At 38.6% G+C, this 26,942-nt stretch overlaps 1 protein-coding gene across 9 annotated transcripts in view; it reads left to right on the plus strand.

Moving 5' to 3' along the window:
- CADPS2 (calcium dependent secretion activator 2) overlaps nt 1-26,942 on the plus strand; it is a 490,835-nt gene that overhangs the window by 228,969 nt on the left and 234,924 nt on the right. For all 9 annotated transcript variants that reach the window (XM_024757764.1, XM_024757759.1, XM_024757761.1 and 6 more), the window contains exon 8: nt 22,357-22,496. In XM_024757764.1, coding sequence (XP_024613532.1) covers nt 22,357-22,496 — 140 coding nt within the window. The remainder of the gene's footprint in view (nt 1-22,356; nt 22,497-26,942) is intronic.

Raw genomic sequence — 26,942 nt, forward strand, 5'->3', positions numbered from 1 at the left:
TCTTGTATCTGGGGATCTTAGTTTAGTGAAGTTTTTTAATTAAAATTTTGTGCGGTATTTGAAAGATGAGTAACACAGCCTTTAAAATAGATGTATAGCACAAGAAGATACAGTAAATGGATATAACACAAGAAAACTGACAGTAACAAAAGCTGACAAGGATTCAATTCAACAAACTTAATCTTTGCTAGCAGAAATGAAAAGTTGTACAGCCACTGTGGAATACAACTTGCCAGTTTCTTATAAAGTTAAACTTAGACTTACCATATAGCCCATCAACTGCCCTCCTAGGTATTTACCCAAGGGTTTATACAGTTCATTTCCACACAAAACCTGCATGTGAATGTTTGTAACAGCTTTATTCATAATCGCAAAAAACGGGAAGCAGTAACATGTCCTTCAACAGAGTAATGGATAAATTGTGGTACATCTATAGAGTGGGATACTATTCAGCAGTAAAAAAAAAAAAAAAAATGAACTACTAATTCATGCAACAACGTAGATGAAACTTAAATGCAAGTGAAGGAAGTCAGACCCAAAAGACTATATAATGTATGATTTGCTCTAAAAAAAGACAACATTATAGAAACAGAGAACAGGTGAGTGTTTGCCATGGATTGACCCGGGGGGGAAGTGGTTGGCTGAAAAGGGGTGTACCGGGATCTTTCAAGGTGAAGGAATTTTTCTGTGTGATACTGGGTATTGGATATATGAATGTATGTATTTGCCTAAACACATAGAACTGTACATCACAGGAGGAGATCAATCAAGATGGAGGAGTAAGAGAATGTGGAACTCACATGTGTTTGATAAACACATCAGAAATACACCTACATGTGGAACCGTCCTCACTGAAAACTAACTGGAAACTGTCAGAAGTACTCCTATACAACCAAGGCTGTAAGAAAGATACACATAGAATCAGGTAGGAAGGGAAGAAAAACGATCAGGTTGGGACTTGTGTGCCTGGAAGGGAACTTAGAGGAAAAGGGAGAATACACGGCTGGACACCTGCCCTGAGGAATGAGCAGTGAGAGCCACAGATTAGACACCCCAGTCCCAGGGTCCTAAACAGGGGACATGAACCCCCTTGGCTGGTTGGAGGCTCTGGGAACAGGAGGGCTAACAGGAGGGCTCTGGGAACGCTGGACTCGGCTTGTGGGCAGCACAAGCACACTAGCTTGCCCCCCAAGGCAGGGTGAAGAGAGGGCTGCTCTAGCAGCTGCCAGGTTTCCCAAGACATGGGATCTTGGGCAGCCGTGACTGGGGAGAAGACTCAACTGTGGGACACGGAAACTGCCAGGTACTGGGGCAGAGCCTGGGTGAGGGGGTGGCAGCCATTGTTGGCACTTACTTAAGTAGCCCATCAAAAGCAGCCCAGATCTCTATGGCAGCCACTCCACCACAGCTCACCACCCCCATACATGCTCAGAGTCCATGTGGGTCCCCCCTGCCCTGCAGTGTTGCTCCACCACAGGGTGAGGGTGGCAGAGGCTGGGGAGAGTGATCAGCTGTTAGGGACAGAGGGATTTGCACCTGAGGCTGTGTCTGAGCAGAGCGAGGGAAACTATTGTGGGTGCCTGCCCAGGCAGCATGGCAGAGAAAGCTTGGACTTCTGTCTGAGGCAGACATGAGCAGAGAGCCCCCAAGGGCCCCCTTTGCTTCAGCACTACCCCCTCTGGGGCCAGGGTCCCCAGTGCAGGGAGAGGGATAAACACATACTTAAAGGGAATAGAGCCACCTCAGGCCTGACCCTCAGGGAGTCTGCTCCAGCAACTTGGGATCAGACCACTCCCCCCAATAGGGTGTTGCTGGCCACTGAGCAGAGGGGAGGTCCTGCCTCACACCTGGCTCTAGCCCCTCCGTCTCCGGCCCCACCCCCTACCAAGGTCATAGCTGCCAGAACACCCTGAGGAAAGATATGACTTGCATCCTCATCAAATCCAGCTGTCCTACCAAAGGCATTGGACACAGTCTATATGGGGACTCTCCCACATAAGAATACTCCTTCAGGACCACAATAGGTAACTGTTTCACCTAAATTCATAGAGGCAGAGAAAGTTCACCAAAACGAGAAGGTAGAGGGATTGCTCTCAATTGAAAGAGCAAGAGAAAACCTCAACAATTTGCAATTGAAACAAACAATTTGCCAGATAAAGAATTCAAAATACTGGTAATAAAAATGTTAACTAAATTAGGGAAAAGAATAGATATACACAGTGAAAATTTTAACAAGTTAAAAAATAGAAAGACCCAATCAGAAATGAATTCAATACCTGAAATTAAAAAAAAAAACAAAAAACACACAAGAAGGTATGAATAGCACACTGAATGATACAGAAGAATGAGTAAGTGATCTGGAAGATAGAATAATGAAAATCACCCAATCAGAGCAGCAAAAAGAAAAACAAATTTTAAGAAATAAGAATAAGAGATCTCTGGGATAATATTAAGCCCACCGATACTTGCATTATAGGGGTCCGAGAATGGAGAAGAGAGAAGGGGATTGAAAATGTATTTGAGGAAACTATGGCTGAAAACTTTCCAAACCTGAGCAAGGAAATAAATATCCAGGTATTAGAAACACAGAGGATTCCAAACATGATGACCTCAAACAGACCCACACCAAGATATATCATAATTAGAATGGCAAAAGATAAAGAATTATAAATGCAGCAAGAGAAGAAGAGTCAAATACAAGGGAATCCCCATAAGGCTATCAGCTGACTTCTCTGCAGAAACTTTGCAGGGAGTGACATGATATATTCAATATCCTGAAAGGGAAAAACTTGTAACCTAGGATACTCTACCCAGCAAGATTATCATTTAGAATACAAAAGGAACTTCACAGGCAAGCAGAAACTAAGAGTTCATCAGTACTAAGCCTATCCTAAAAAATGTTAAAGTGTCTTTAAGTGGAAAGATAGGAATCTATAGGAGAAGGAAAATCCCACTAGGAAAGGCAAATATATAGTAAGGACTGAGGATCAACCACTTACATAAGCCAGTACAAAGATTAAAAGACAAAAATTGTAAAAGCAACTATAACTACAATCAACTGTAAAAGGGATACGTGTGAAAATGTAAAATATGACATTAAAAATGGTGCGGAGGAGGGGAGTAAAAAATGTGGCTCTTTTAGAGTGTGTTTGAACTTAAAATGACTACTGGTTTAAAACAAGTAGATACATGAACCTCACAGTAACCATAAATTAAAAACCTACCAACGAAGAAAAAGGAACACAACCATACTACTAAGGAAAATCAAACCACAATGGAAGAAGCAAGAAGAAATGAACAGGGAAGAGCTATAAAAACAACAGAAAAACAAGTAATAAAAGGCAATAAGTAGGTACCTATCAATAGCTATTTTAAATGTCCATGGACTAAGTACTCCAATCAAAAGACATAGGGTGGCTCTTTGGATAATACAAGAGACTCGCTTCACAGCTGAAGACACACAGACAGAAAGTGAGGGAATGGAAAGAGATATTTCATACATAAGGAAACAAAATGGGGGTAGCAATAGTCATATCAGACAAAATAGGCTTTAAAACAAAGTCTTTAACAAACCACAAAGAAGGGCATTATATAGTGATAAATTGCTCGATACAAGAGGAGAATATTACTCTCATTAACATGTATGCACCCAATACAGGAGCACCTAAACATACAAAGCAAATGCTAACACATAAAGGGAGACATTGACAGTAATACAATAATGATAGGGGACTTTAACACCCCACTGACATCAATGGACAGATCATCCAGACAGAAGATAAGGCAACAGTGGTTTTAAATGACACAATAAACCAGTTGGACATAGTAGATATTTACAGGACATTACATCCAAAAACAGAATACACATTCTTTTCAAATGCACATGAACATGGAACATTCTCCAGGATAGATTATATGCTAGGCCACAAAACAAGTCTAAACAAATTTGAGAGGATGGAAATTATATCAAGCATTTTTTGGACCACAATGGTATGAAACGAAGTCAATTATAGAAAACAAATGAGAAAAGAACAAAGACATTCAGACTTAAGAAACATGCTATTAAAAAACAATGGATTGGACTTCCCCAGTGGTGCAGTGGTTAAGAATCCACCTGCCACTGCAGGGGACATGGGTTCGATCCCTCGTCTGGGAAGATCCCACATGCTGTGAAGCAGCTAAGCCCGTGTGCCAAACTACTGAGCCTGCGCTCTAGAGCCTGCGTGCTGCAACTGTTGAAGCCCACCCGCCTAGAGCCTGTCCTCAGCAACAAGAGAAGCCACTGCAATGGGAAGCCTGTGTGCCACAACAAACAGTAGCCCCTGCTCACCGCAACTAGAGAAAGCCTGCGCACATCAACAAAGACCCAGTGCAGCCACAAAAAAAAAAAGGTCAATGAAGAACTCAAAAAGGAAATCATATGTGGAATCTAAAAAATAAAACAAACGGGTATAGCAAAACAGAAACAAACTCATAGGAAACAAACCAGTGGCTACCAGCAAAGACAGGGAATTGGGGAGGGGCAAGATAGGGATATGGGATTAAGAGATACAAATTATTATGTATTGATATAAAATAGATAAGAAGGATATATTGTATAGCACAGGGAATTTTAGCCATTTTCTTGTAATAACTTATAACCTGTAAAAATACTGAACCACTATGCTGTACACCTGAAACTAATTTAATATTGTAAATCAACCATACTTCAATAAACAAAAAGAACTGTACATCATAAAGCATGTACTTTAATGTATGCCGATTAACACAGATGAACTTAGTTGTATTACAAGGTACAACATAACTGCACTGAAAGGGGTGGTGAGAAATGTACACCTAAGCAATATAAGAGGAAAACAGTAACCTGCAAACACTGCCTTAACCAAGTAATGAAGATTAACACTGCCATTGATGCCACATAGCTATCATGTACTCCTGTTACGATGTTATGAGAACGGCACGTTTCACCTCTGTGATATTCTTTCTGAAAACCCCAACTTAAACCCAGTTTAATTATGATGAAAATATCAGACAAAACCAGACTAGGGGACACTGTACAGGGTAATTGGCTAGTATTTTTCTAGTCTGTCTAGGTATAAAAACAAGACTCAGAAACTGTCACACACAGATCAGAAGAGACTAAGGAGACATGACAACTAAATGCGTTGTGGTGTCTTGGATTGGGTCTTGGAATAGAAAAGACTGATGGAAAAACCCATGGGATCCAAATAGAGTCTGGGGTTTAGTTAAGAGTAATGTAACAATGTATGTTTCATGGTTTTCGCAGAAGTACCATGGTATCATGTTAATTATGGGGGAAACTCTGAGAGGTATACAGGAACTTTCAATAATATTTTTGCAACTTTTCTGTGAATTTTTGAAATTATTTCAGAATGTAAAGCTTAGTTTTAAAAAGATTTGTAATAAAAAAGGCTTTTCAGCATTTTTTTTCCAAAATGCTTCAGCTTATATTTTCTAAGAGACAAACATTTTCTTACATCAATTCCATTATTGCACCTAGGAAATTTAATATTGATGAATATTAGTATGTGATATATAGTCAACATTCAGAGTCCCATAATTATCCTAGCATGTCTGTAAAAGCTGGATTCCCCCCCCAATCCAGAATACAATTCAGGATCATATATTGGGTGGGCGGGGTGGGGGGGTTGTATGCGTTATGCGGACCTCTCACTGCTGTGGCCTCTCGCATTGTGGAGCACAGGCTCCGGACGCGCAGGCCCAGCGGCCATGGCTCACAGGCCCAGCCGCTCCACAGCATGTGGGATCCTCCCGGACCAGGGCACGAACCCGTGTCCCCTGCATCGGCAGGTGGACTCCCAACCACTGTGCCACCAGGGAAGCCCTGATGATGACATTTTTAACGAGTTTAATTTTGTAGAATGTTTTCCCTTCTGGATTTGTCTTACTGGTTTTTCATGATTGGATTCAGCTAAACATTTTTGGGAAGAACCCTACATAGGTGATGTTTTGTGATCCCCATAGCATCATATCGGGAGGCATACAGTAGTAGATTTTCATGGTGTTAGTGAGGTTAATTAAGCTTGATACCATCAGTCTTTGTTTTTTGGAGCTTGAGATGTTGATCGACTCAGCTTGTACTCTCCCTATCCCAGGGCTATAATCAGCACTGGTTCTTTTTAGTGATAATGGAATTTAGAAATCAACGTTCTGTGTATCATCACTTATGGTTAAGGAATATATACTTTTTAAAAATCATGAGTTTACAGGTTCCCAGCAGCATCAATACGTTTACTTATTTTCTGTCTTGTAACACATACGAAATTGTTCCAGAAATACTGTACTATACATAACCAACAAAGAACTTACCAAGTAATGGTCAGTGTTTCCTTCTAGTTCTTTTTGTCCTTAGAACGTATCTCAGTAAGGATGTATATGTGATTACTTCATTAAAAGTAACCTAGTACAGGGCTTCCCTGGTGGCGCAGTGCTTGAGAGTCCGCCTGCCGATGCAGGGGACACGGGTTTGTGCCCCGGTCTGGGAAGATCCCACATGCCTTGGAGCGGCTGGACCCGTGAGCCCTGGCTGCTGAGCCTGCGCGTCCGGAGCCTGTGCTCCGCAACGGGAGAGGCCACAACAGTGAGAGGCCCGCGTACCAGAGTAACCTAGTACAATAGAAGATAAAGCTTCTTATTTATATTCTAAATGGTAAAAATCACTGAAGATACTACAGGTTCAGTCATTATGGAGGTTTCCTTCAACAGGTCTATCATAATAATTCTCATCCAAGCAGCTCACTGAAGGATTTATTAGATCAGTTTTCCATACTAAGTAAGGTTAACTCCACTGACTTTTATTAAGCGTGATCTGGAGGCATTTACTCTCTGGAGCTCTGACCCCTTGTCTGAAATACAAACTGTGTTGTCATTTCTTGTTCTCCTTTTCTATCATTATATTGATTTACTGGTTGCTATTACTGCTTACTATTCACATATCCCATTTAATCCTCTTTGAAGATGCTAGTAGCAGTCCATATTTAGTTAAAGAGTGAGAATCAGAGGTTAAGACCACTCAGTTAGCAACTGTGAGAGTCCTGATCTGAACTCCAGTTTTCTGACCCCAAAGTCTATGCCCTAAAACAATCATTAAATGCTATGTTTCATAGATGAGATGAAGTAATGTGACTGTTTTACAAATCTTGGTGTTGGTGTGGACCAATTTAATTTCATGACTTAAAGCAGGAACTGGATATTATTTAAGCTAAAGCCAGTTCATGCATAGTCATTTTATATCATTTTATACAGTGATTTGAATCTTATTAGGGTACTGTCTGGCTGCTTTTATTACTGTCATTTGTGATGGCGCATCTCAACTTGATGTTCACATAAGAACTGCTTCGGGGAGTGTTTGAAAAGACTCAAGGTCTGGGCTCACACTTTTAGTTGGTTTAGGGTGAGCCCAGGAAAGAGAATTCTAAGCACTTCTTAGGAGCTGATAATGTGCATATAGGGTTGAGAGGCACTGGCACAAATAGTATCGCCGATACTAAGGTGCAGCCAGGGTTGAGAACTAGTAACACGTAAAAAAAAAGATCTGTTGTAGCACATAGTTCTGTGAAATGATAGCTCAAATTTAAATCGGCATTAGGCACTTAAAAGATATGTTCTTTGGCAAATGCTTGGCCTGCAGATTTTGTTTGTAGATGGCAAATGCAAATACCTATTTAGGGAAACGGGGGTGGCATATGGAGATTTTTCATCCAAGTTGGTGGCTAGCCCTCCACCGGGTGCTAAGGGAATACCTCGAGACAGAACAGGGAATTTTTCTTACTGTGGGTATGTCCGAGCAGGTAAATAGTAGACCAGTTAAGCACCCAAACTTATACAGTTCATCATAATCAATTGTCCCCGCAAAAATTTAAAAGTGGGGCTTTTGTAACATAGCCATATAAAAATCTGAATGATCCCACAAGACATCTATTTGTGAGCAATGCAGTTTGCATTGAGTTTTTCAGAATGAATTAATGTACTCCTGGGTACTATTTAACCTGCCAAATGGTGTTCTTGAGTCCAAAATGGATTTTTTTTTTCTCTGCATTGGGTCTTCGTTGTTGCGTGCAGGATTTCTCTAGTTCCGGCAAGCGGGGGCTACTCCTTGTTGCAGTGTGCTGACTTCTCATTGCGGTGGCTTCTCTTGTTGCCGAGCCCGGGCTCTAGGAGCGCAGGCTTCAGTAGTTGTGACCCATGGGCTCAGTAGTTGTGGCTTGCGGGTGCATGGGCTTAGTTGCTTCGCAGCGTGTGGGATCTTCCTGGACCAGGGCTCGATCCTGTGTTCCCTACATTGGCAGGCAGAGTCTTAACCACTGTACCACCAGGGAAGTCCCCAAAATGGATTTTTGAAGTTTCTACCCAAATAACTTTTTAGTTTTAGAGTGTTGCTGTAAAGACATTCTTTCTGACAGTTGTTAGAAAAAGGACCTATTGTCTATTCATACACACTAAGTTTGTGGCCTTGGTACCACATCATCAGTATACACAGGAAGGTGCTGGTTCTTCTGTCTCCCTGAGGTTGGAGAAGTGTATAAATCAGAATCTATTTTCCTTTATGGTGCAGTGGAGCTAGAACGTCAGCTTTTTTTCTCATTTGATTAAATAATATTTCAACATCTGTACTTCTAGTAAACATTTCTTAATATGGAGATGTTCATAGCTAATAATGCAGAGTGACAATCATTATGCGTGTTTTACACATTTAAATATTGATATATGGAAATTTCAGGTACATTTTAAATATTAAGATAAATTAGCCTTGCTCAATAGATTATTCCATTAAAACGTACTATTATCTTTCAAGCACCTTGGTTAGGACCTATAGAGTTTAAAACATGTCTCTAGGGCTTCCCTGGTGGCGCAGTGGTTGAGAGTCCGCCTGCCGATGCAGGGGACTCGGGTTCGTGCCCCGGTCTGGGAGGATCCCACGTGCCGCGGAGCGGCTGGGCCCGTGAGCCATGGCCGCTGAGCCTGCGCGTCCGGAGCCTGTGCTCCGCAAGCGGGAGAGGCCACAACAGTGAGAGGGCTGTGTACCGCAAAAAAAAAAACAAAACAAAACAAACAAACAAACAAAAAAAAAACATGTCTCTAATTGCCTGGTTTATAGGGAGTCATCACAGAACTTATTTCAACATACAAAGTAATAGATCAGGAATAGACTACAGATGTTTTATTGACTAATTAACAATTCTGATTTTTCACAAATAATTATAGAGTTAAATGCATAAAAATCACTTTAGGCCTTCCCTTCATTCAGACAAAATTTATATTTGAGGATTAAACTTTCCAGCATTATATAAATTTGATTCATCTATATATGAGTCAAAAAAGCATTAAAGAAGCTGCTAGTGAAATCATAATCATAGGCATTTTACTTCAATTTGAAAGCAAACTTTAAGGTCCAATTTCATTGAAATAGCGAGTACTCAATGACTGCTGTTTTAGCCAGCAAGTTAATATCATTTGCTGCAAAATGGAATGGAAATTCATTTGCATTTCATATATGTCTAATTCACCTCCTCAAACAGAGTAAACTTTTATTTTTGTAGTTCTAACAAGTGGTATACCTTTTCTGAAACTAAAAATCACAGAAAAGCTCTCCTTCCTCCTTTAGTCCTTTCATGTAGCCATTTGTCGCAAGCCTTTGTTGTCATATCTCAGAAGCCATGCCAGTGACAAGAAAGGGACCACAGACAGGTGAAGGGCCAGAGATCATTCATATACGGTGCGAAGTCTTTCTAGATATATTTTCTAGCAGCAGTCGATTACATCTGGGTCATTAATTACATGCTTTGAAGCGTTAGAGGAGAGGACTTACTACCATCCTGAGTCTTCTTGGAAAGGAGCCTTTGATAATGTGCATCACTTGTTCCTCAGTGAGTCTCCCTCAGACCTTCTCTGAGGAGTTGGCTGGCATCCTCACTGTAGAGGTAGAGGAAAGCATTTCCTTACATTCTCACCACTAAAAGAGCAAGTTATAAATAGGCATCCTCCATGATGGGTCCATGTGGGTGATTATATAGTAGCAGAAGTTGACATTTCAGTTTCCTCAGAAAAATAGAGGGCTGCCTCAGTCCCAGATAGAACAAGTATTCAACGTACACACTGTACCAATTCCTTATTTGTAATAGGTGTGTAGTGTTACTTCATTATGGTTTTAGTTTATACTTCAGTAACAGCTAGTACTAATCATGTTAACGTCTTTTTGCATGCTTACTTTTCATTTGTACCTCTTCTTTGATGAAGAATCTGTTCAGACATTTTTCCAGTTTTTAATTGGGTTACCTGTTTTCTTATTCTTAAGTTTGGAAAGACCATAATATATTGTTTACACATCTTTTATCAGGTTTATGATTTGTAAATATTTTTCTCCCAGAATTTGGCTTGTCTTTTCATTCTGTTAACAGTGTGTTTCAAAGAGCAGAAGTTTTTAATTTGGATGAAGTCCAATTTTTTTTCTTTTATGGCTTGTACTTTTGGTGCCATATGTAAGAAATCTGCATTGAATATGTAGATCAGTTTGGGAGTTGGTCAACAAAGTTGAGTTTTCCGACCCATGAACACAGTATATCCCTCCATTTATTTAGGTCTTATTTCATTTCCCATAGTGATGTCTTAACAGTTTTCAATGATCAGGTCTTGCATTTCTTTTGCCAGATCTATCACTGAGTATTTCATATTTTTGTTATTTTAAATAGCATCATTTTGTTAGTTTTAATTTTCTTAATTTAGATATTGTTAGTATATTGAAATGTAGTTGACTTTTCTATACTGATCTTACATCCTGCAACCTTGATAAACTCACTAGTTCTACTGGTATCTCGGTAGATTGATTGTTTTTCCATTGACAATATTGTTGTCTACAAATAAAGACAATTTTACTTCTTCTTTCCAATCTAGATGGTTTTATTTATTTATTTTGGTTGTCTTATTGTACTTATTAGAATGTCCAATACAGTGTTGAATAGAAGTGGTGAAAGTGGACATCCTAGTCTTATTCTTGATCTTAAGGAAAAAACATTGTCTTTGAACATTAAGTATAACATTAGTTGTAGGTTTTTGGTAGACCCCCTTCATCAAGTTGATAAAGTTCCTTCTGCTAATTTTTATTTAATCTATTTTGGCTCTGATCTTTATTGTTTCTTCTATTTACTTTGAGTTTAATTCATGATACTTTTTCTATTGAAGCTGAAGCCAATGATTTGAGAAAAATCTATTTTTTTCTAATATAGACATTTAGTGCTCTAAGTGCCACCCTCCCTAAATATTGCCTTAGTGGCATCCCACAGATTTTTTTCTCATTTTCATCCTGTTCAGAATACTCTATAAGTTTTATTTTGATTTCTTTGACCCATGGGTTATTAAAACTGTGTTAGTTTCCACATATGTGAGAGCTTTTTTGGAGTTCTCTATGTTATGAATTTCTAATTGCAGTCTATTGGTCTTAGAGAATATACTTGATATGACTTGGATCCTCTATAAATTTATTGAGGCTTAGTTTATAGCCTATAATAGGTTCTATCCTGTGAATGTTCCACATTCACAGTTTAAAAGACTGCATATTCTTTCGTTCAGTAGAGTTTTATACATGTCAGATAGTTCAAGTTACTGTTATTTCCATATCCTTACTGAATTTTTGTATCTACTTTCTAAAAAGCAATTTTTTTTTTTTTTTTTTGTGGTATGCGGGCCTCCCACTGCCGTGGCCTCCCCAGTTGCGGAGCACAGGCTCCGGACGCGCGGGCTCAGCGGCCATGGCTCACGGGCCCAGCCGCTCCGCGGCATGTGGGATCTTCCCAGACCGGGGCACGAACCCGTGTCCCCTGCATCGGCAGGTGGATTCTCAACCACTGCACCAGCAGGGAAGCCCTAAAAAGCAATTTTTGAGAGACTGTTACTAACCTGAGTATAATTATGGATCTATTCTGTCATTTTTTGCTGCTTGTATTTTGAAAATATGTTATTAGGTGCACAAATATTTAGGATTCCTATTTCCTCTTCATTAATTGACCATTTTGTTACTATGAAATAACTTCCTTATCCCTGGTAATATACTTTGGTTTAAAATCTTCTTTTTCTTAGCTATCCCAGCTTTCTTTTAACTAGTGTTAGCCTATTATATCTTTTTACATCCTTTAATCTATTTGTTTCTTTACATTTAAAATATGTTGATTGAAGCAGCATATGATTGGGTCTTTATTTTTTATTCAATCTGACAATCTCTGCCTTTCAATAAGTATTTAAACTGTATTTTAATATGATTACTGATATGATTAAATCTGTCATTTAGCTGTTTTTTCTTATATGTTCTTTATTTCCTTTTTCCTCCTTTTTTTTCCTCTTTTAGACTAATTGAATATTTTTTATGGTTCCATTTTTGCTTCTTTGCTTATTATTGGTAACTGTTATTTTAAGTGTTGCTTATGTTTAGTCTAACTTCAAATGATATTATAACACTTCACGTGTAGTTTACGAGCCTTACAATATTATATCTCCATTTCCCATTGAAGGTAAGACACAGGACATATTATTTCAGCAACAGCACCTAACAGCTTCTGACGTGTGATACGTGTCCAATTATTGTTGGAAGGATGAATGAACAAATGAACAATCTCCTGAAGTTTCAGTTTCATTCCTCCTTTGCAGAGTTATCGTAGACAGTAGAATGAGTCACTTTTGTTTGTACACCTGAGCTCCCTAACCAAGTGATAAGCTGAAACAGCAATTGTGGAATGATACATGGTTTGGATCCTGTAGCAAGAGTGAGGTTCTAGGATGTTCAGCCCATCTCCTAGTTATAATATATAGAAGAAGCAGGTTGGAACATCCTGACATCCATTACTAACTTCTTTTAGTTACTGCATTAAGAAGTCCCTGTGCATCTGGGAGCTATACAAAGCCTCTTAGGAATATCCACCTTTATTGTCTCTAGCACTGCTACTGAAAAGCTAAGTACCTTTATTCCCTGCTAGTTTTTATAATATGTATTGTATGAGTCAAAAATAAAGTCTTTAGGTCAAAGGTCCAACATTCAGATTAGTTGGTTGTTGAGCATCACAAACTGAAAGTTTGAAACCTGCGTCCGTAAGATGTTGATTCTGGTCTTGACTCTGCCGTAATAGCCAAGATGGCATGAACAGGTCACTGAACCTCTCTCCCTTGACCTTTATTCCCCACTACTTCCATCTTATCATATTTCTCTAAATTCATGCAGTTTTTTGGAGCATGTGAAAACGGAACACCAAGAATTCTTAACCTCCTACTCTCCTATCTTCCTTTTCTATTCTTTAAAGGATTTCTGACTAGTTTGTATACATATAGAATGACAAATTGGGAAGGTTTTCCTGAATCTTATCATTTTGGCAAACTGTTAGCTTGTAATTATTAGACCTTGCTTTGATTCCTTATTCAAATGAAGAATAATAATTCAACATTCACTCTTCAGGGTGGCAGTTGGTTTTTAATAAAAATACCAACACTTATCTGTGAATTAATCAGTTCCCGAACACTTTGCTATAATTGTCTTCAGTTTAAGGACTGCAACTGAAGTAATCCAAGTTTAGGCATTAACATAACTTCCTCCTTTCCATCCTACCATCCTATGTATGGATCGACAGAAACAAAATTGATTTGGCTCTAAGAGTTCTTACAGTTCTTAATAACCAAAGAATGAGAACAAAGCTAAATTAGTTATTATAATGTATGTGGAATTATGAAGGGAATGTGTTGGGGAGGGTATGTAAAATTGAAAGTGTCTATTGTTATCTTGAAGTAATTTCCCTTAGGTATTCATTTAACTTCAGTGTCAAGTTATTTACACAAGAGCAATGCCTATCTATTAAGGGTGATGTGAGAATTAGTTTAAATTTCACAAAGCACTTTGAGGCACTGAGTTGAAAAGTTCTTTGGAAATGCCAGGCATTATTATAACCAGACTAGTAAAAAGAAACATGATAAAGCTACTCATGCAGTGTCCTCTAATAGAAACTTTATTGGTAAGGAAATATAAAGGTTACTGCTATTCATAATTTATGGCTGAGGGGAATAGATCAAGAATAATAATGCTTTCCTGTCTAGATAAGTCTTAAAGCCACAGATGTAGCTGTGATGGAATATATTGCTCCACTCACGGAGAAGTATGAAATTGAGAACTTACAGGCAATAAAAGTGATATATGAAGATTAGTAAAGGCCAGTGTCTTTAATTGAGCCATGAAAAATATCTTGACAAATTTGACTATGTCTTTCAAAGTCTTTCTTGAAGACTGAAATAGAAGGTGTAATCCTTGATCATTTGGGTATATGGAACTTGAAATTTGTTAGAAATATACGCATGAGGATCTTCATTCTAATAACCAAAATAATCTGTCTCATTGTGAATCCTTTTCAATTTTTTCTTTTGTTTTAATGGTGAGGAAAATGAAAACTTTAAGTTAACTAACACTAAGTGAGTGAGTTTTTCCAAAAGGTTTAATACAAGCAGAATACCTCAGGAAAGTGAGAGAAATAATCACACCCCAAAACATCTTAAAGTAATCAGAGATAATGATAGAAATCTGTCTGTAAAAATCTTTGAATTACACAGTTAGCAGAAGAAATTTTTTAAAAGGTAAATTTAGTGTTTTTGTAATCAAATCGCAGCTTTTATTGGCTGTGTATTGGTTTCCTATTGCAGCTTTAACAAATTACTGAAAACTTAGTGGCTCAAGACAACACAAATTTATTATCTTACAGTTGTGCCGGTCAGAAGTCCACAGCGAATCTTGGTGGGCTCAAAATAAGGTGTTGGCAGGGTTGTGTTCCTTTCCAGAAGACCTAAAAGGGAGAATGCAGGTTTTTTTACCTTTTCCAGCTTCTGAAGGCTGCCTGTGTTTGGCTCGTGCATGGTCCTCTTCCATTTCCAAAGCCAGCAATGGCTGGTCAAGTGTTTCTCACATCACTTTGCTTCATCACTCCTCTGCCTTCCTCTTCCACCTCCCAGAACCCTTGTGATTGCACTGGGCCCACCTGGATAATCTCCCTTTCTTAAGGCCCACTAATTAGTGACCTTAATTCCATCAGCTACCTCAGTTCCCCTTTGCCAGGTAAGTAACATAGTCACAGGTTCTGGGGATTCGGAATAGGCATTTTGGGGGAGACTAATTATTCTACCCACTACAGTCCAGAAATGGAAAGATGAGAGTTTCAGAAGTTTTTAGAGACCGGCAAGTAAATGGTGTACCAATTCTGCCTTTGCTACTGTCATTTTCTGTTATCAAGTTTGGGCAGTACTTTAGTTGGCAAGCCTTTTTCTCTTTTCACCTCAATGAAGTTATCAATGTTTGGTTTGCATTTTTATTTCTAATTTCTCTAAGCATCCACCCATCTATGCAACAAACATTTGGTAAGTGTCTAGTTTAGGATGTGAAGCAACATGTATGGACCTAGACCATATTATCCTTAGTGAAATAAGTCAGACAGAAAAAGACAAATACTATATGATATCACTTGTATGTGGAATCTAAAAGAGTAATACAAATTAATGTATATGCAAAACAGAAACAGGCTTCCAGATGTAGAAAACAAACCAGTGTTTGCCAAAGGGGAGAGGGGAGGAGGGAGGGATAAATTGCGGGTATGGGATTAAGATACAACTGTTATATATAAAATAGATAAGCAACAAGGATATACTGTATAGCACAGGGAATTATAGCCATTATCTTATAATAATCAATAATAGAATATAATCTGCAAAAATACTGAAACACTATGCTGTACATCTGAACCTAACACAATATTGTAAATCAACTATACTTCAATTTCAAAATCAAAAGAATGGCTTAATTAAAGATACTGGCTTAAATTACACTAGCAGCCACAGGTGAATTACTCTAGGTATCACTATGAGCCCTTGCCCTCGAGGAGCATACTCTGCTAAATGCAGTCCATGAGCCCCTTCATACAGTGGTTCATTATTAAGTAGTGATGCCAGAAAAGATTTAGGAAGAATTTACACACCTTGATGTTTGTTTTTCATGCTCTCTCCAACCCCCATCATGCAAATAACAAAGCTTATAACCTCCATTTTTTTAACAAGCTAATGCCAAGGAAAAATATATAGTTCAGATAATACTTTCCTTTTTCTTCTTTTACTCATTTTTTTAAAGGCTTTTCTTATTTAAAAAAAAAAAAGTACTATATAGAAGGAAGGAAATGTATAATTTCCTGTCAGGCCATCAGCACATTTTTAAGGGGTTGGGAGTTTGATCAGTTCTATATTGTAAATTCCAGGTTTCTTTCCAGCTTTGAAAATAAAGGGAACTGGATTTAGCCTACAGACAGTAAGGTTCACAGAAGACTTAATGCTAATTTTTCAGTATACAGAAGAACCTTGTGTTAGTGAAAGTGAGCATGTGTTCTTTGTTTCAACCAAGTAGGACAGGAAGCAGTGACATTAAAGGAGAAATTATTTAGACTGAAAAACCTCAGGTGTATTAAAACACTGGAAAATGTTACCAAGAAGGATGTATTGTAGATTTCTCTCAGAAGTCATCCAGTTCATCTTCTCCATACAGTGAAAATACAGGGCTCTGATATTGGAGAAAATACATGCTAGTTATTAACATGTGCTAAATAAAATTTATTGAAATGAAGTAAATTCAGTTGGTCCTTTCACTGTACATGCTTTCTCAAGGTTCTAAGTTCTCAAGAAGGTACTTGAAAGGTTCACAGGGCATAGTTGTCATGAATCTTTGCTAAACTAAAATTTGTCAGTTGAAAGAGAAAGATAGAAAAATGTCAACTGAACCCCAAAAGTCAAGGTTTCTCATAGAGATAGCTCTACTTATCTGGAGTGATGATCCCTTGGACATTTCCTTAAAATACCCTATGCCTCAAGGACATCTGGTTGTCAGCAAAAAAAAAAAAAATTTTAATCACAAACTGAAACATTCCAGCTAAAAGCATTTTCAGTCCCTTCTTACTCTGTTTTAAAGATGTATTTCTAAGGCCATTTCATTTCTTAATTGGATGTTAGACACTTGACTACACATGACTCCTCTCCAGAATGTATACAGCTGGATAGACAAGGATTATCCTTTACACAAGAGTATGACGTTTTGATCTTGTCATTCTCTGGTTTAGAAGCATCTTTCGATTATACGTTATGGGATAACATACAAACTCCTTAGCAAAACCTATGCTTTTACAGTCTATCCCCATTCTTCCTTTCTGATCTCACCTATCAGCACAACCTTCCCATTTCCTTACCCTCTTCGGTCTACGTGGCCATACCCTCACCACCCACCCTGCCCCCGCCTTTGTACACAATCCCCCTTCCAGCCAAACGATCTTGCTTATCTCGCCCCATCTTGTTCATTTAAGAATTAAGTGATGTCTTCCTCCATTCCTCTTGTAGACTTTATCCCTCAAGCTGTTATAGTCTGGCCTCACCTAAACTTTCTCCTGCTGAGATCTCTAGTGGCCTCTCTGTTGTTAAACCAAGCAGTAGCCTTTCCTTCCTTACCACGCTTGACCTCTTGAGTGTCATTTGGCACTGACGGCCACTTCCTGTTCCCCGAAACACTCTCTGTCTTGAATGTCGTGCATCCCACCCTTCTGGTTTTTCTTCTGTCTCCTTGGCCTCTGGTCTTGATTATAGAGTTCTCTTCCTTTTCTTAACCCTTAAAAGTTACTGTTCCACGGGGCTCTCCCCTTACCTTTAGATAAGGTAGAGAATTGACATGGCAGAAAATGTCATGAACATTTGTACTCGTTGAAGTTCCCTTGGTGGCAAGCAATGGAAACTGACTAAGGATAGGCCCCTGGGAACAAAGAGCTGACCAGTCACGCTTGGGGAAGGGCCTGAGAAGCAAAGGTAGTGGTAAGAATGTCAGCATCGGGATTGTGTGCCTACTTTCTAAGGGTGGGTCAGTTCCAATGGGTGGGTCAGTCCCTTCCCTGTGTCTTTTATTGTGTCTTGTATATTGTATCTTACAATATCTTATAAATCTTACGTGTTCTTTTAGACTCCAAAATGAAGCAGTGATTCCTCTATGAAGTCTGTCCTGATCCCTTTAAGAATTGTTGATCGCACCTCTCTCTGAGTTAGATTCATGCCAAAAATGTAGCTGTATTATTTTACTCAAAGACCACAGTGCAATTGCTGCAGTCATGTGGTCTTTTTTTTTCTTCCTCTGGACTGAGAGATTTATGGGACAAGGCAGTGAATTCTTTACCTCACCCCAGAGCCTGCCTAGCTCCCTCTCGGTTCTTCTAGATTGTTCCTCCCAGTTTTTAGGTTTTTAGTTTTGAAACAGTTTAGAAATTTAGAAAGTCGTGAATTCATAGGCCACAAAGTTCAAATAATGTAGTATATGTACAGATGCACATGGCTTGGCTTTAATTAATTGTATCTTAATAGAAGAAAAATAATGTAGAGGTGTCTGTACAAGTATATTTTAAGAGAAAGATCCTTCTGTACCCCATATTACTCTAGATGTTATGTACATATGTAGTTCTATACTTCATTTTAAGTTTTGACTCTGTATTAAATTTGACAGAATTTTACACAAAGCCTGAAAATAACATTTTGTGTTTTCCATTACACTTTAGCAAAGATGGAAAGTAATGTTGACGTTTTATTATGAAGAAGATACATTGGCTTTATATTTAAGATAAATCATAAAATGTGTTGTTATGCTAAATGACAAGGCATTTAAAGTGTTGGTGACAAAAATAAACTAAAAGACTAGAAGAAGCAGAAATACATGTAGAAAAGTTAAGAAATGAATAACAAAGAATAAGCTACTTTGCTCTGTAAGAAGCTAACTATTTTGTACAGAGCTACGATTTAACTTATGTGTGAACCTAAAATACAAGAAGAATCCTTAGTAAATTATGTCTCTTAAGTATTCTAATTATTGTACCATCAACATCAGACATCCCTCTCTGAACGTGAACTAAGTCGTGTTGAAGTAGAACTGTTTATCTGCTTATCGTGAAAGAAAATTCTTCAAGCACTTACTACCTGTGCAAGTCTTATGCAGCAAAACTCTGTGTTAATGTACTAGTTGGTATACTGAATGCTGTAACAAATGACAACATTTCAGTAATTTAAAATGTTAGTGCCTGTATAACAGTTTATCATGGGTGTTCCTGATGGATGGGTAGATTTCCTCCGTGTGGTGATTCAGGGCTCTAGTTTCTTCCCTCTTATGGCTCTCTCATTTTCTAGAGCATTGGAGTCCTTTGCATTTGGCTAGCAGATGAGTGAAGACGGCATACCTTCTTCACTTCTATATCTTAATCATCATTCCCCAAAATGATTTACCACTTTTCTTCATATTCCATTAGCTACAACTTTCATGTGCCCCTACTTAGATGCCAGGGGAGCTAGAAGATATGGCTGGCTAGCTGCTTCTTGGCACCAGTTCTATACTAGGGAAAGCATGAATCCTGGTGAACAAGTTAGATCACCTGCCATAGCTCACCCGTATAGCCAAGGTAACAACAATTCTGTTACCCTTCCAACTACCCATAGAATGCATTTACTTCAAGGGAGACAACACAAAGCTTCATCCTGTCCTTACTTCCAGTTCAAAGTCCAGCATCTCAATCAGGTCCAGCTGTGGCTCTTTGCAGCCTGGTACCCAATGAGCTAGGGTTCGTGTTCACTGCCTGCTGTTCCATCTCCCCTCCCCACCCTGCTCAAGCACAAATCCAATATATAGCAGTGGAGCAGGGGGCAGGAAAGCTACAATTACGCTTCCCATTCTAAAAAAAGGTGAAGTGGGAAATACAGAGCAATACGTGTCCAGGGAGAGCAGTGAGATGCTGTCATGGCAGGCACTGTGAAGACACCCTGCCTGACAGTGTTCAGGATCTCTTGATTAGACCCTTATTATGCATCTGAAAAGAATTGTTTTGTCCTTTATTCTCCCTGGCCCTTTGGGCTCTACACATTTGGGTGCGTCTTCCTTGTCTGTTATCATCCATGGCTGAATCATGGAAAGGTGTATGATCACTTTCTCCTTCTACAATTTGGGAACCTGGTAACAATTTAACAGAGTTTGTTCACCAGTACCATTTTTAGAAGTAACAGATTTCATATCTCTGGGCCTTCATTTGTTACATATGGCAGTGTTTACACCTTTATTAGTCTGTCCAGAAAGACAGAAAATTCCAGGTCATTCAAATGGTGGAAATTTAACACGGGGAGTTAGCTACATGTGTGATAGAACAGAGAAGCCAAACAAACGATGGTGAATAAACCCAGAGGCTAACAATATCGGAAAACTGCTGCACACCCTAGGGATAGAAGGGCAAGAGAAAGAAGTGATATTATCAGATATTATCTGAGTTTTTAGCTTTGATAAGAAGAAACCATCAACTCCTTATGGAGTCATCCATATTCTTTCATCTTTCTGTGTCCCCACAGAGTAAGCGCTCAAATGTTTAACTGAACAGAGATACACAGTAAATCCTTCCACCGACTTCAGTTAGAGGTACCCATCGGAAAATTAAAATGTGGCAGAAATGATGGTGTTCAGTACTGAGATGATCCTTAATTGGGGATAAACTGCAGTTATTTGGGGACCTTTTTTAGTAACCCATTATTGGCATTTAGAGAATGAGAAATTGTCGAAAGTTTTAATTTAAATATTCTCTTCCTGTATACGACATTTAGAGTTTGGAACAATACCCACGTTCATATAAACATAGAAAGAAGAATTAAAAAGGAATAAAGTCTGTAGGTGGTTTGTGCCAAATTCTTTTTAAAAGGATGGGGTGGGGAGAAATAGAGAAAGCTTTTCAGACTTGCTGGGAAATAGCAGTAAGAGCTACAGAGGATGTATAGCTCTGTCTTAGTCTTTGACTCTTCTTGTGGAATCACCTTCTGAGTTGAAAATGATATACCTTTGTCTGCTGGTTTGAGCCAGAAATAACTAATTTATTTTCCTTTACTGTTGTTTAAGAAAGAATCTGTAAAATATTCCATTGGCTATTTCAGCAGTCAAAAAGAACTCTTTCTAGAATCTGATCATAATTTTTGAAAACGTCACAAATGCCGTTTAATCTGCTTTGGGCTGAGCCTTTATATGCTGAAGTGTGTAGATACGCTGGACTGAACCTGGCTATGGATAGGTTTGAAAAAAGTCTCAAAATAGTAGATATATTTAACAGCTTGGAAGTTGGAGACTATGACTATGTTGTTTTTCCTAGAGAGAGAAAGAGCCTTGCCTGAAGATTTCTCCATGCATATTTTCACTCATACATGGAAATGAAGATTTTTTTTTTTGACAGAGCATGTCAAATTCAGTTGCCATGATGTGCTCTGAAAACATTTTATCATACCTGAGCATATTTATAGTTCTTTCATTTTCTTAGAAACTTCAAGCTTTTTTACTTTTCACGTTGCTTTAAAATAAGAAATGGCTTAAAATATGATGTACTGCATTTCATATCTTCATTTTATCCTTCAGAATATAGTGCTCCCATTTAAAAAAATTCATTAAGGCTTGAATATAGGCTGTGTCTAAGTAGTGTCATGACTGACTAAAAGGGGAAAATACTTTTTTTTTTTTTTTTTTTTTTTTTTTTTTTTTTTTTTTTTTTTTTTTTTTTTTTTTTTTTTATCTACATGGTACGTAACATCTGAAGAGTAAGCTTTTCTTTCCTGTGTTGGCTCTGTGGAATGTGGGATTGTGAAATAACGACTTGATAATTTGGCAGTTTTATTAAAAATAATTACTTTGTTTCAGTCATCATAATATTATCTTTATAGTTTTGAGAACATGTAGTCAGGAAAAAAATCCTTCTCTGATATTGATCTAGAGCAGAAAATGCGACGATCCGTCTTTTCCATTTCTAATTGGGTTGATTTCCTTTAACACTGCTTTGCAATGAAAATATGAAAACATGAGGTATATTTTTGCTGCTTCAAATAATTGGTTTTGCTTTTTGAGCATGCTATTTGTAATTTCAAAGAATATTTCTTTCTGAACTTCTTTGCTCTGAGGAGTTTAGAGTGGTCTTGAAATTATAGGTGTCTATTAAGTATTTTTCAACTGTCAATTCAACCGTAGCCGCCGTGCTATTAATTCATTATGAAGTGACACAGGAAGAAAACTCGTTATGTGATAATGTGAAAACACATATTTGTCAAAAAAATAAATACACCAGTTTGTATTGAAAACCCATCTGCTGTGGTGGGAGTGAAATTGTTTATTAGACACATTTGGGCATGACACCACCTTTTCAATCAGGAAAATATATAGAAAAGATTTCAGTTCTACTCCTTAGACGTTCTGTATTCACCTAAATGTGTTATTTTTGTCCCTTACAGGTGATATTATACCCAACTTCTAATAGCTCCAAGTCAGCTGAGTTACACCGAATGATCGTTCCAAAAAATAGCCAGGACTCTGACTTAAAAATCAAATTGGCAGTGCGAATGGATAAACCACCACATATGAAACATAGTGGGTGAGTGTACTTGAAGATGTTTTTCTCCTGAATTATTGGATTTCATTGTATCACTTTTGTCATTTTACTGAGAGCCTATATATCAGACATTCACATGGAGTTTTTCCCCCCCAAATTACATTAATAGGTTAACTTAATTTTTTAAATCTGTAGACATCTTTATAGCTGAATACATGGGGACTTGGTTAATATAACTGATTGCATGCTAACACACGATTGGTACTTGCTTGTGTTGTTGGTATTGCACCTCACTTATATTGATAAAGAACAGTGATGTATGGAGATAACGTATAAGATATATTTCAAAATACAGTAGTAGTTGAAACAAGCCTAGAATTCAGATCCCCAGAAATAGTTAAACCTACATAGACTACATTTAGAGTTTAATGGTGGTTCAGATATAACCCAGGAGGCTGTACAAGTTTTGACGGGAGGGGCGTGAGTGTTCATTGCAATATGTGAGTGAGAAACTAGATCCGTACCGGAGGAAACTGATGTTGGTGGATAACCAGAAGTGCAGGGGCTGGCCCCTGGGGATTGCTGTGGGTCGGAGTCAACTTCCATCTCCGAGATTCTTTTTCCCTTGTAGCTGATGAGGAAACAGGTCTGAACTCTTGAATACGATTCAATGAGTTTTTTTAAAACCCAGGTCTTTCTCAGATTAATACTTTAGGACTTGCTACAGCCAAATTCTAGCATAGGGGTGTTAGCCGCTAGGAAAGAATGTGAAGACTTTTCTTACTAAGGAGAGAAGCAGTTGCTAAAGTGTCTCATCCCAAGTTTAGCAGCAAATCTAACAGTCTGTGCGCATTCCTGTACAGAGGGGCATCTCTGCTGGCTTTGGAGCCAAGTCACTAGCACTGTAGCAGAGTTAACTGGTAAGTCCACAAGATAAGGATGCTTTAGATGACTGTTAGGGAAGACCAAGTTACGCTCTGAGCAGAAGGCAGCCCAGATGTATCTACTAGAGCTGGGATGAGACTCTAAGGACCATATTGCTTCCTTGGTTTGGGTGGGCAGTAGTGTTTGCAGTGTCAGAACTGGTCTCTCTTGGGGGAAGAAGACCTCAGCGGGTGGGCTCTTAGAAAGGGAACGATAATTTAGGTATCCCACAGTATGGCGTCTTTAATGTAGTAATGCAGAGTCTAACTATGACTCGTGATGCAGATGGAGTTCCTGGGATTTAATACTGAGCGTTCTTTCTTCCCACTTCCATCTAGCTGCTCACTGTTGATTTATGCAGCAGACATGGATTGAGCACTTCCTCTGTGCCAACCAGAGCAAGCCTCAGTGAGATACCATCCCAGGCCTGAAGGAACTGGCTAGCCAGGGATTCAGGCTTGTGTACGAATCATGATAATACTGAGTGATAAGCGCTACAAGAGAGGAATGGGAACAGGTGGAAATAACACCTGATTCTAGCTGGAGTCAAAGAAAGTCTCACAAGACAACTGACTTTTGAGATGAAGCTTGAGGGGTGAATTCAGCAGGTGGGCAGTGGGGAGAAAGGGCAGTCCCACCAGCCACCAGCCACATGGCATAGCCTATACATAGGCAGGAGATCTGGAAGGGCTGTTAGCTAACCGTGACAATTTTGATATGGCTGGAGAGTGCTTTAAGACTAGAGAGAGTACTACTGCTCTAAAGTGCTTAGAGACTAGTAGAAACTAGAGGGAGATAAAAAGGAACACATTCTGTTCCAAACATTGTAGTTATTTCCCTACTCTTTTGAACTCAGTCTCTTGATGAAGAGTACAGCAAGAAATGGGAACCTATGCACTATAACGCCAAGATGGCCCCTGATTTACACATGGGCAGCACTGTGATGAATACCCTTTGAGCCTTCAGATTGACCCAAGAACCAGGATTGAATATGAAGTTGGGCACATAGCAAGTTCTGAAGCCTTCAGCTCCCGTGGAAAGAAAGCTCTGCTCTAATCCTTGGCATTTTCTTGCTCTAAAATGCTTCAGGGCAAGTGGTACAATCTAGCTGCTTTCTAAGACTTGTTTTTTTTTTTGCTTTTTTTAATCACTCCTTTGCAACGAAGGAGAATTGGTTTGTATCACATCTCAGAGACCTTTGACTAAATTAGAACCCCCAGAATGGTTCTGGAGTTGACTTCTGCCCAAGACTATGGGTGAAAGAGATGACTAAAGAGAATATCTCATAGTCTCTGAATTTAATCTGTAAAGCTCGAGAACTATTGTGACCTGCCTTTACGAAGATACTAGCAGGCATTGCCAGACATGTGGGTAACTGCAGTTTATGGTATGTAAAAGAAAGAAATTCTAGAATTGAAAATATCTGTGACGTTGTTCTGCTAGTTGGTGTGTTTTGGAGCATAATTAAGAATATCATATTTCCTAATAGTTATTCAAAAAAGCTATGTAAGACCGTTACTGAATGTAATAATAATGATCAACCAGAATTTCAACATTGCTATAATAGCAATTTATCACTATGGGCAGGGACCACAAGCACCTGTCTAGGTTTCTCAGTGCCTGTGTGGTAACAGTTTTAAATATTTTGAATATCACCCCTGTGTTTAGATGTATATGGGAAAACATGACTTGACACACACATGACAATCCTAACCTTATACATCTTTTTCTGTGGTGCTTCACAGATGGATTTTACTGAAGCCCCAGTTGTTGCATTTTAAAATGACCTTTTTTTGAACCAGAAGGAAAAATGTAACCAATCTAAAGCTCATGCTTCTGGTAATTAATCAGTCCATGACTATACATTATAAATTTTTAATAGGACTGACTACATGCAAATGAAAATAGATATTTAATTTGGATAACATAAGCATAATGACGACTCATTCATTCAAAGCCAAACTAAACATTACTATGTGACATCTAGCTAGTAAAAATTTGGGTTCATAGGCTTGCCTGGTGGCGCAGTGGTTGAGAGTCCGCCTGCTGATGCAGGGGACACGGGTTCGTGCTCCGGTCTGGGAAGATCCCACATGCCGCGGAGCGGCTGGGCCGTGACCCGTGGCCGCTGAGCCTGCACATCCGGAGCCTGTGCTCCGCAACGGGAGAGGCCAAAACAGTGAGAGGCCCGCGTACCGCAAAAAAAAAAAAAAAAAAAAAAAAATGGGTTCATTTGTTCTTTGGGGGTATGTCATATAAACTAATTACATAAACTCTTATATAAATCTGTTAAGTGAATTTCCAGCTAGGTTTTGAGTGGTTAAATAATTCACATTCAGCTTTAGAATTTATCTTCCTTCTTTTTTTGGGTGGCTGGAAGACAGAAGTGTTCGTGAACAAATGGACTGTCCTTTAGCATAGCCTAGTGGCTGAGAGGCAGTATTAACTTAAATCTCAGAACTACCGTCGTCGTTTTTATTAAATCATGTTTTCCTAATTCAAATGTTATTTTCTCAGCCAAAAGAAAGGCAAAATAAAATGGGGCTAATAAAGCAAATGACTATTATGACAAATCTACAACTGAAAAGGAGAAAGATGAAAATTCAATTGCCACAAATATGTAGAAGCATTATGACCGGGATCTACGTAGTCTGTATGAAGCTGATTACTTTTATAGTTAAAAGAAAGAAAGAAAAAGAAAACTTCATGAGTATATAACTATAGAAGGATTATTTCACAGTTAAAATCAGTAAGATAAAATTTTAGCCAAATCACTACCATATAAATCTCATAATTCTCTGTGTGTAAAGTCATGCTTGGCAGTTTGAACGTTTATTGAATGAATAGGTGTTTTGAAATACTTTGAGAGTATCATGTATAAAACTCCCTAATTTACATCGTAAAGGTAGAAAAGGCCCTGGGCCCATTGCTTGCTGCAGGGGCAAGACAGCGTGTGAGCTTCCAGCAGGAAGAACAGCATAAGCCCCAAGCTGGCTGCATGATTGGTTTCGTGTGCTTCCCTGTAGAGAGGACCTGCCACGCATTCAGGGTCTGCTGTGTGATGCCTACGGAACCTTTCAGTCATACTCTTAATGTTCAAGTGTGGCATTTGCTCTAAAGTGAAATGACTGCACTCTAATAAGTTGAATTATTTTGCTTATGACTTAGGGTTTATTATCTTCAAGTAGTTTAGGGGACAGTCTGAAGACCAAAAGGAGGAAAATCTTATTTTTGGCAAAGTGGTGCTTACTTACAGGATCTGGACCTTCCAAAAAAAACAAGTCGGGTTTTTTTCCCAAGGAAAATTGATTCCTCATTTTAAATCGACCTTTTAGCATGACTTTTCTACATGTCCTTTATTAAAATAACCATGTTTTGACACCTCTGCATTCCCAATTTATTACCTCAATCTGCTTACCCCAGTTTCATAGAAATCCCACTCCTTGTAGCCGTGCCAAAACTTCTGACAAAGTGTTTGCTAGTTTCTTAATAAATGATTGATTCTTTTTCTGGATACAGTTTTCAGGAGAGAAGGCTGTCTGTGGTCCTTTATAAACATTGATT

This window comes from Neophocaena asiaeorientalis, unplaced genomic scaffold (genome assembly GCF_003031525.2).
Source record: "Neophocaena asiaeorientalis asiaeorientalis breed wild unplaced genomic scaffold, Neophocaena_asiaeorientalis_V1.1 scaffold116, whole genome shotgun sequence".
Lineage (NCBI taxonomy): Eukaryota > Metazoa > Chordata > Mammalia > Artiodactyla > Phocoenidae > Neophocaena > Neophocaena asiaeorientalis.